The sequence below is a fragment of the Nilaparvata lugens genome, chromosome 12 (genome assembly GCF_014356525.2).
Source record: "Nilaparvata lugens isolate BPH chromosome 12, ASM1435652v1, whole genome shotgun sequence".
NCBI classification, from domain to species: Eukaryota; Metazoa; Arthropoda; class Insecta; order Hemiptera; family Delphacidae; genus Nilaparvata; species Nilaparvata lugens.
Genome location: NC_052515.1, coordinates 16,846,916 through 16,858,685, shown reverse-complemented (window position 1 = coordinate 16,858,685; position 11,770 = coordinate 16,846,916). Strand labels below are relative to the sequence as shown.

Below are 11,770 nucleotides of genomic sequence, written 5' to 3'. Positions count from 1 at the left end.
AAAAAAATTGTATGTAATTCGTGCGTAAAGCTTCTTTTTCTACAACTGCGCGTAAAGAAAGAATTTAAACACTCAATTCTCCTCGTAAAACAGCTTATTTCTGAGGAGAATCTACTTTTTCGCTCGCTAACCATCCGCGTATGCGCAGTAGATTTATTTTACGCTCCCAAATCATTCGCGCATGCGCAGAAGAGTTTCTTTAAGCTTCCTAATCAGCTGATTGAAAGCAGCTCGCCAAAAAGTCAGATATTAACCTAAAAAGTCGGTAATTGTATCTCCGCCGATATAAGTAATTTAACAGGTTTGGACAGTTGTAGAAAAAAATTTGTATGTAATTCGCACGTAATGCTTCTTTATGGCTCTTGCAAAATTATCACGCTCCGCTTCGCGTCGCGTGATAACTGTTTTGCGCGAGCGATAAAGTCGCGCATTACTCTCTTAAAACATAAATAGCTATTATAGATGAATAGGACGCCAAATGAGTTACTATTGATTTTACAAATTAAATCAATAATTATGTGATCAACGCCATTGTATTGAAGAATGATTTCCAACCACTTGTTGGAGACAACTGATTCTACCTTTCAGAACCCTCCAGTCGCAAAAGTTGATAATCCCAAAAAGTATATGTCTTAAAGCTCGATTCTACCTGCGGAAATTCATCCTCTCTTATGTCAGAACCCTTATATCGCAAAAGTTGTTGATCCCAAAGCACCTAGCACTCTTCTTGAATGATACATTATGCAATCTTTTCTATATGATAATACTCATTGTAATTGTAGATACTTCTCAACTGTCTTTTTTTCTTTAGAGCAACTTTGAATATGAATAAAAATATAAATCTCATTACACTTTTAAATCGTTTTGTCACAATATGTAAAATATAAAATGCCATTTGACTTGAAAATGGCATTAATGTTCAAAACATGTTGTGACAAAATAATTTAAAAGGGTACTGAGATTTATATTTTTTTATACTTTTCAACTGTATTTAAATATCACAACGTAAACAATACAAAAATACAATACAGTCATTATAAGTGATTATTTTTTGATGCTGTGGAAATCTATCTATAATATAATAATAAAGGTTATACATGTACGGAATAGGAAATTCACGTATGACGCATCATCACTTGTCTGAACTACTGAACTGATCAACTTGAAAATTTGCATATAGATGCATAATTTACCAAGGATGGTCAAAGGCCTATTCTTAGTTCTTCAACATTTCAGTACGTCAAGTTTTCAGTTCGTTTAAATTCATACCATTTGTGCTCTGAACAGACCCTTGCGGATCACGGGTTACCTGCTAGTTTATGAGTGAAACTCGATAATAGTAAAGTCCTCTAATCTATTACGCATTTTTTCAGATAATACATCTCATTACTTGTGTGCTCAACTCACGCCGCAATGGAGGAAGACATCTCTTGCACCGAACTGATCAACAACCTGACTCGTCTGCGCAACGAGACAATCGATGAATTCCTGGAGAGAGCGATGGGTCCAAAGCAACTGGGTCTGGATATCCTGTTGCCAGTCTCCGTCACCTATGTGCTCATATTTGCGACCGGCGTGCTGGGCAACGTTGCCGTCTGCGTCGTCATATTTCGCACCGACGAACTGAAAAGCGCCACCAACTTCTATCTGATCAGTATGGCGCTGTCCGATTTGTCGCTGCTCCTGTTAGGTGAGTGCAAAAAAAAAAAATTTATTCAACAAAATAGTTGAATATTCCAATCTGGTTTATATAGTTGCACAATATTTCAAAATTATACTAATATTAATATTAATTTCAAAATTATATTAATATTAAATTATCTTTATAGTTGTACAATATCACATTTTTTTCATGCTTGAATGCATAGGCTCATTTGAATTCCATTTGAAAATGGCCCTCATAAGTCGAAACATGTTATGCATTGATAAAATATGGGAGGGTATTTGATGATTTTAATTCCATTTCTATTGTGGATTTCCATCACGAATTTTTATGATTTTGAGAATGTTTGAATTTGTTTCGGAACAGACCAAATAGAAAACGCAATTGGAAATCAATTAAATTGTCTATAGTTGTAGAATTTCTCATCATTTTGAATAAGATACTTTTTACTGCATGGGATCAGTCTGGTTGACTATTCGTTGAGGGCTACTATTATATGTCTTTGGAATTTAAAAATCGGAGTACCCTTCTGTCAGAAACTTTTATTCACAACATATTAATGCCATTCATACTGAATTGTATGTCATTAATATGTTGAAACATGTAGTGAATAGAAGTTTTAAAAAAGTATACTTGGATTCTTGATTTGCAAAAACCAGTTGAGTGTATGTAATTTTTATTTCTGTTTCGGATATTTTGGAGAAGCTACCGTTGTATCGGCGCAAATTACATGAAATATAGAATAAAAATAGTCTACTTTAGGCAGAGTTACGACTTTGGAATCGTCTCTTATAACCTCAAAAGTGACCAAATATCAAGAAAACACGGACTGCGTGTTTCCATACTCTTCATTACAGTATACAATATACAATGCAGTCTATAAAATGTAAAAATGTGATTTATGGAAGTATATTCCAAATTTATTCAGAAATGAATTCAAAATTTGAGCTACCTGAATTTATTCATTCATGTAGTACAGTAAGCTATTTTTAGTACACAAAAATTGAATATATACAAATGTGTTTTATGGGAGAATATTTATTCATGTGGGTAGTAGAGTAATCTATATTCGTGATATACATTTCAATGAGTATACAAAGTGCAAACACAGCAGAAATATTGAATCACATAGTGTATTCTGCAAGCTGAGACACCAACAGAGAGAGAATAGAATCTATTCCATTGTATTCCTCCATAGTGGGATTCACTTCAAACTGTCATCATTGGTTGAATCGAAAGGATATATATTATTTAAGGGGAATGCTGACAGTAGAAGTGAAGCTCACTATATTCTCTCTGGGTACAAAATATCCAGTATTGGTCTCCAACTTGAAAAGTCATGTATATTGTGTTCAACGTATGAAATACTACATCACATATAATATGTTGTGGAAAACACACGAGTGAATTTCGGATACGGAAGTAATACAATACATATGTTGAAATACTGTACATATGGGATAGATGTACAGATGGATGTATATACTATATGGTTGATGTACATGGATAGATGTTATTGGACATGACAAGAAAATGCAACGCAATGCAATAAAATATTTCTTTCAATGTTGGCTCAGAGTGCTCTAGATGTACGGAGTAGGTTTGTGGAGGATGGGGAGTAGAAAGAGATAGACGGGAATAGAAGTGTTGAAATGAGATAAGAGAAAGAGGGAGGTTAATGAGATAAGAATCGTGGAAGTGAGCAGAAAGAAGAAGTAGAGGACGGAGAAGAAGAAGAAGAAGAAGAAGAAGAAGAAAAGAGAGACAGAAGAAATTGATAAATTGGAAAGTGAATGGTGAAGACCTTGTGTTTGAGGATGAAATGAAGTAGAGAAGGGAACAAGGATGATCAGCAGGATATTGAGTGTATGCAGGGAGAGAAGATAGGAGTAGTACACATACACCATCCGTCTCTGTGGTGTATGGAGATGAAAAGGAAGGTGGTGTAGAACAAGAGATTACCTTCACTTGAGTGGAGATAAGAAAATTTTAGGGGAGAGAGTTGATTAGTCTCTCTTACAATATGAATGATGACATCTCATATCAATAATAAACCGCCATTATCAAGTGGGCTTTGGATAAGCGGTACTATTCAGTAAGGTCCACGTTATAATGGCAGTATTTGATCAACATTCATGTTGCTATTCTTGTCTATCATTTGACAAAGCAAATAGAATAAATAAATGAATAAATGAATTTATTTCCTCCTCAAATTACAAATTACAAAAGTAGAAATTAATAGTATCTTGGAATTTAAAAATCGGAGTACCCTTCTGTCAGAAACTTTTATTCATAACATATTAATGCCATTCATACTGAATTGTATGTCATTAATATGTTGAAACATGTAGTGAATAGAAGTTTTAAAAAAGAATACTTGGATTCTTGATTTGCAAAAACCAGTTGAGTGTATGTAATTTTTATTTCTGTTTCGGATATTTTGGAGAAGCTACCGTTGTATCGGCGCAAATTACATGAAATATAGAATAAAAATAGTCTGCTTTAGGCAGAGTTACGACTTTGGAATTGTCTCTTATAACCTCAAAAGTGACCAAATATCAAGAAAACACGGACTGCGTGTTTCCATACTCTTCATTACAGTATACAATATACAATGCAGTCTATAAAATGTAAAAATGTGATTTATGGAAGTATATTCCAAATTATTCAGAAATGAATTCAAAATTTGAGCTACCTGAATTTATTCATTCATGTAGTACAGTAAGCTATTTTTAGTACACAAAAATTGAATATATACAAATGTGTTTTATAGGTAGTAGAGTAATCTATATTCGTGATATACATTTCAATGAATAAACAAGGTGCAAACACAGCAGAAATATTGAATCACATAGTGTATTCTGCAAGCTGAGACACCAACAGAGAGAGAATAGAATCTATTCCATTGTATTCCTCCATAGTGGGATTCACTTCAAACTGTCATCATTGGTTGAATCGAAAGGATATATATTATTTAAGGGGAATGCTGACAGTAGAAGTGAAGCTCACTATATTCTCTCTGGGTACAAAATATCCAGTATTGGTCTCCAACTTAAAAAGTCATGTATATTGTGTTCAACGTATGAAATACTACATCACATAAATGTTGTGTAAAACACACGAGTGAATTTCGGATACGGAAGTAATACAATACATATGTTGAAATACTGTACATATGGGATAGATGTACAGATGGATGTATGTACATATGGTTGATGTACATGGATATATGTTATTGGACATGACAAGAAAATGCAACGCAATGCAATAAAATATTTCTTTCAATGTTGGCTCAGAGTGCTCTTGATGTACGGAGTAGGTTTGTGGAGGATGGGGAGTAGAAAGAGATAGACGGGAATAGAAGTGTTGAAATGAGATAAGAGAAAGAGGGAGGTTAATGAGATAAGAATCGTGGAAGTGAGCAGAAAGAAGAAGTAGAGGACGGAGAAGAAGAAGAAGAAGAAAAGAGAGACAGAAGAAATTGATAAATTGGAAAGTGAATGGTGAAGACCTTGTGTTTGAGGATGAAATGAAGTAGAGATAGAGCAAGAGGGAACAAGGATGATCAGCAGGATATTGAGTGTATGCAGGGAGAGAAGATAGGAGTAGTACACATACACCATCCGTCTCTGTGGTGTATGGAGATGAAAAGGAAGGTGGTGTAAAACAAGAGATTGCCTTCACTTGAGTGGAGATAAGAAAATTTTAGGGGAGAGAGTTGATTAGTCTCTCTTACAATATGAATGATGCCATCTCATATCAATAATAAACCGCCATTATCAAGTGGGCTTTGGATAAGCGGTACTATTCAGTAAGGTCCACGTTATAATGGCAGTATTTGATCAACATTCATGTTGCTATTCTTGTCTATCATTTGACAAAGCAAATAGAATAAATAAATGAATAAATGAATTTATTTCCTCCTCAAATTACAAATTACAAAAGTAGAAATTAAATAGTATCTTGGAAATTATACTGATCACGTATCCAGTTGTGTGATCAGATAATCAAAGTATAATTAACAAGGTAAAAACATTATCAACTTAACTAATAAATAATACAAATAAAAATAAACTAGTATGAAAAACAATAGCGCTTTATATCCTTTCCTGCAACGTTTCCAGATAGGTTTTCAGCGAAGTAGAAATATATTAATCAACAAAATATTCAATTTCAATCATGGAAATTTCTTATTAAAACATTGAGAAATATATTCTCGTGGCGAATGAAATATAATTGAGAATTTCCCACTAGAATGAACATTTGGTATTACATTTGATACCTTCTTCTATATAGGGCAATAGCAAGGCGAAGAATCGGCAACGCTGTTCTCCTATCTTCCTCCACTTTCATTATATCGTAGATATTCACTATCATAGAAGGAAATGATTGTATTAGCAGAGCTGACATCAATCAAATATAAATGGTTAAAAATTCTGAATAAGATGAACAGTGGAGTGAGTTGGTGATATGACTAAAATAGTTGTGAAATAGTAGAGGAGGATGAGAGGTTAAGTATAGAGATTTCAATTGATTGAAGAAATCGTAAAAATAACAATGTAATTTGTTTAAACAATTGCATCTTCTTGAAGGAATGAAGAGTACAGTGGGGGAAGCGTTTGCAAAGGAACGAGTAGGATTTGAGGAGATGAAGAAGAAGAGAAGAAGAAGAAGAAGAAGAGAAGAAGAAGAAAGAAGAAGAAGAAGAAGAAAAGAGAGACAGAAGAAATTGATAAATTGGCAAGTGAATGGTGAAGACCTTGTGTTTGAGGATGAAATGAAGTAGAGATAGAGCAAGAGGGAACAAGGATGATCAGCAGGATATTGAGTGTATGCAGGGAGAGAAGATAGGAGTAGTACACATACACCATCCGTCTCTGTGGTGTATGGAGATGAAAAGGAAGGTGGTGTAAAACAAGAGATTACCTTCACTTGAGTGGAGATAAGAAAATTTTAGGGGAGAGAGTTGATTAGTCTCTCTTACAATATGAATGATGCCATCTCATATCAATAATAAACCGCCATTATCAAGTGGGCTTTGGATAAGCGGTACTATTCAGTAAGGTCCACGTTATAATGGCAGTATTTGATCAACATTCATGTTGCTATTCTTGTCTATCATTTGACAAAGCAAATAGAATAAATAAATGAATAAATGAATTTATTTCCTCCTCAAATTACAAATTACAAAAGTAGAAATTAAATAGTATCTTGGAAATTATACTGATCACGTATCCAGTTGTGTGATCAGATAATCAAAGTATAATTAACAAGGTAAAAACATTATCAACTTAACTAATAAATAATACAAATAAAAATAAACTAGTATGAAAAACAATAGCGCTTTATATCCTTTCCTGCAACGTTTCCAGATAGGTTTTCAGCGAAGTAGAAATATATTAATCAACAAAATATTCAATTTCAATCATGGAAATTTCTTATTAAAACATTGAGAAATATATTCTCTTGGCGAATGAAATATAATTGAGAATTTCCCACTTGGATGAACATTTGGTATTACATCTGATACCTTCTATATAGGGCAATAGCAAGGCGAAGAATCGGCAACGCTGTTCTCCTATCTTCCTCCACTTTCATTATATCGTAGATATTCACTATCACAGAAGAAAATGATTGTATTAGCAGAGCTGACATCAATCAAATATAAATGGTTAAAAATTCTGAATAAGATGAACAGTGGAGTGAGTTGGTGATATGACTAAAATAGTTGTGAAAAAGTAGAGGAGGATGAGAGGTTAGAGGAGAGAGAAAGTATAGAGATTTCAATTTATTGAAGAAATCGTAAAAATAACAATGTAATTTTTTAAACAATTGCATCTTCTTGAAGGAATGAAGAGTACAGTGGGGGAAGCGTTTGCAAAGGAACAAGTAGGATTTGAGGAGATGAAGAAGAAGAAGAAGAAGAAGAAGAAGAAGAAGAGAAGAAGAAGAAGAAGAAGAAGAAGAAGAAGAAGAAGAAGAAGAAGAAGAAGAGAGAAGAAGAAGAAGAAGAAGAAGAAGAAGAAGAAGAAGAAGAAGAAGAAGAAGTGGTGGAAGTGGTGGTGAGTGAGAAAGATAATGTAGTGGTGATGATGAGGAAGAGAGGAGAGGCAGAGTTGTTGTGAAAATGAGAAACGGAAGAGATTGTTCATGTCCGCACTACACTTGAGAAAACAGGCATAAATAAAACATTTATTCATGTGGGATGTTGCTCTATACTGCACAGAATTCAAATTTGATGAAGCGTCCACGATAACAAGTGTCTTCGGAAGACGTCATCAATTTAATGAGGGACAATAGACAAGATTTATCTTCAAACCAAAATATTTCACTCTTGAACTGAAAAGTTTCGTCAAATTGGGAAAAACTTCGGGAGAAGTTGATATCAAGTTGCATGGAATCCAATCCAATTCAACTACTGTAGAATTATAATATATAATGTCATATATATATATATATATATATATATATATATATATAGATATATATATATAGATATATATATATATATATATAATGCCTTTATACTCGCTTATTGGTTCGCGCTTCGTTGACGTCATTTTACTGCGGTTGAATTTGATTGGACTCTCATGCAACCGTAAAAGGTTGATTTACAATTCCTTGGGAAAGTTTCAATATGATTACACTTCTCTTTCACGTAGATTACTGAATAAATACTGGCTTGAGTTGGAGGTCTTGATAATATAAAATATCTATATATTCAACATGAAATGAATATTACAAATATTATAAACTGAATAAAAAGATTGATAACGAATATGTTCAACGAAAATGATATAAAACACTTTCGATAAATCAACGATTCTGAACAATGAACGTTTCAAATATACAGACTCAAACTATAATTTAAAGATATCAAGATGGAAGATTGGTGAGGATGATCATGATTATAGTAAAATATTTTTGGTTGTATCTACATAAATAATTGATGGAGTATTAACACGCGACCGGTGAGAGAGAGTGAGAGACAGTAGAGACCGGTAGTCAATGTGTGTTTGTGTGTGTGTGTGTGTGTGTGAGAGAGAGAGAGAGAGGGCGTGTCAGAGAGCAGAGACGGAATAAAGTATGACAAGTGGAGATAGATCAGATATGTATCGTACTCCAAAAAGATACGTGCAACCTTTTACCTCGAATTTTCGCCGATATTCGAAATTGAATAGGGGCCAGTGTAGTGAGATTCACTGCAATCTGTCAGCCTTGACAGTTCGGGAAGCATTGGTGTTTCCCTATGAGGCATGCTGACAGTATAGAGTGAATCACACTATAACTCCATAAACTTTTATTTGTCAGCATTGGTTGAATGAGAAGTATAGACGTTGTTCTATAAGAAACTCTGACAGTGTTATGTGAAACTCACTAAAGCTTGAAGCATTTCAGATTTCAACGTGAATCATGCACTGCATTTGAACAGTGTGAGAGACCTGATCAAATTTGGCAACCTGTATATCATGCACTGCATTCGTACAGGGTTTGAGTGACTTTTGATCAAATTCCGCCATCTTGTTGTTGAGTGGAAGAAGCACTCTGAAAAAATGTTGCATCAAATTCTTGTCAGGTGGAATTGGATTGTTTTCGTCTATCTCCGGTGAAGATTTTGTTACGTGTGATATCGACTGCCTGGAAATGGATTTCCATTCTTGGAATTGAGTAAGTAGGATAGGGGGGGGAACAACTATTGGAAAGGGTTGCACCAAATATAATTGATGAAACGTGAGTACTGTACATTCAATAATTATTTACAACATCCTAACCTAATCACAAACAGTGACTATTATATGACGTACAGAATAGGTTATTATATTTTGAAAGGTATTTTCAAAAAATATTCGCTCATTTTATAATGAATCATAAAGAAAGATTGAACTTTGATATGACATTGAGTGGAAATGGAAACTACTACCGAGTGATCAAGGTTTTAAACTGTAATCTAAATAATGTTTTGGAATTGAAGAGCTCTATTCCAAACGGGCCCAAGTCACAAAAGTGTTTTTCTCATCAAATCGATTTTTTGATAGTCATCACTTAAATGTTGGAAAATGTTTATAATCCAATGTATAAAGTGTGTATTTTGAATTCCATACAATAATTTTGCATATTTTGAAGTAATTCCTGTGTAATAGGTTAATTTCCTTGCTTTTTTTCTCCAAAATGTCACTAAGTCCATGGACTTGGTGACATTTTGGAAAGAAACTTGGACTTGGACCTTCTTCATGTCACTAATATGATAAGTTTCTTCAAGCGCTGTATTTGCTGAGTTGACAGACAGAAAAAGATGCTCTGCGCATGCGCAAAGGACTAAGGTTGGAATGGAAAAGAACAGCAATGGACTTAGATACACTTTGGAAAAAAACGTGATATTGTGATATTTATTTTGTAGTGACTAAGGATAGTTTGGAGTAGTTAGTATGCTAGGAATGAAGGTCTATGTATAAGGTTCAATAATCAGCTGATATCTCAATTTCTACAAAAATGGACTTAGGCCCGTTTGGAATCGAGCTCTTCAATTTGCCCCCTCCCTCTTATAAATTATTGACTCTTGTATAGAACCAGACATAATATCATTCATCATTGAACTGTATACGAGTATAACATGATATATCAGTATTGGACCGAGAATGATACCTGAATTTGTTTCATTGAGGATTCCCAAAGATTTCAAGGATCCTGGGTGGATTCCGAGCCATTGGAAAAGCAGCAAGGAAGCTTTTGTTGAACTAAACAATGTTTCACTGAACTACGTTTTGCTGAACAACACCACAAGCTTCTGGAATATTATTTTATAACGCTATTCTCAACTTATAGCTACTTCTCTTATCTCCCTCAACATTGTAGATCGTAAAAATATGAAGACTGGGCTTGTCCAGGATATTCATTTAGAATTTTCCGTCTTTAAAGACAACATAAAGTGAAAGACAGACCTCCAGGATAATCTCCTCAGAGATCTTGAACATCTAGCATTTTAGCGGTTTCGTTTGTCCTGACGTAATTTATGTTTCCATCTCTTTTCTCATTGTTACATTTACTCTTCTCTTCTTCCTATTTTTATTCCACCCATTATTCTCTTCCTCTTTCTCCATTTTCTGATTTTCAAACGTCCTTTCCATCCAACAACGCTCATATAATATATTTCCACCTCCAGTTCCATTTTCTGTGATCTTCTCTCCCTATTATTTCCTCTTTTCTCTCCCTCACACCTTTTTCTTCTCTACCTATTCTTCCCCTTTTCCCTCTCATTTCCGCTTCTTCTTCCACTCTCTATGAGCGCTTCTTTACTCCCTATTTTTTCAATTGCTCTATTATTTCTATTTTTCATGATTTAAACATTATTAAACGATTATTTCTAACTCTTGTTTTGCTGTCTCATATCATCACTATTATTTTTCATCTTGTAATTTCATTCTCTTTCCTATTCTCTCAACTATTTCACTTGCTATTTTCCACCATTTTCTCTTTTCATATATAACGCTCTTAATCTTTTTTCTCTCATTTCCTTTCTTTAATTTAAAAATGTTTATGGCTCCACCATATTGTTCCATAACTATTCTTCCCTACACCTCCATTCTCACGTTCTTTCTCTCTCTCTCTCTTTCTCTCTCTCTCTATCTTTGTAGAGAGTTTGTGGAAAGGATATTTTGGATATTCTTCCCGGAGAATGGACATTGATATGTCCAAAGCTCTGTCAATTTATGTAGATGCATAATTATATATAGTCATTCCATATTGCTTCTTTCATATCATAATACAGTTCAATAATTATTTACTCAGTCTATATTATGCAAATTTATCAATAATTTTGCTTAATTGTAAGCTATTGTATATTGATAGTGTATAAGTCAGTATATATTGTAATCTACATAAATAAAGTTCTCAATCAATCAAAGTACTCAATGGAGCCGGTGGTGGTGGCACAGCGAGCAATCATCAAGACATGTCTCAGGCGAGACTATCATCACCCATTAGATGGGTTCACCAAGAGTTTCAAGTTTTTAATATTAGACAGCTTTGCCACCCATTAGATGGGTTTAACAAGAGTTTCAAGTTTTTAATATTATACAGCTTTACATACGAGTTTTAATGAATTACATT

At 33.9% G+C, this 11,770-nt stretch overlaps 1 protein-coding gene across 1 annotated transcript in view; it reads left to right on the top strand.

Moving 5' to 3' along the window:
* Positions 1 to 1,373: 1,373 nt before the first annotated feature.
* LOC111051112 (neuropeptides capa receptor) overlaps positions 1,374 to 11,770 on the top strand; it is a 195,385-nt gene continuing 184,988 nt past the window's right edge. The window contains exon 1 of the mRNA XM_039439464.1: positions 1,374 to 1,690. Coding sequence (XP_039295398.1) covers positions 1,414 to 1,690 — 277 coding nt within the window. The 5' untranslated portion in view covers positions 1,374 to 1,413. The remainder of the gene's footprint in view (positions 1,691 to 11,770) is intronic.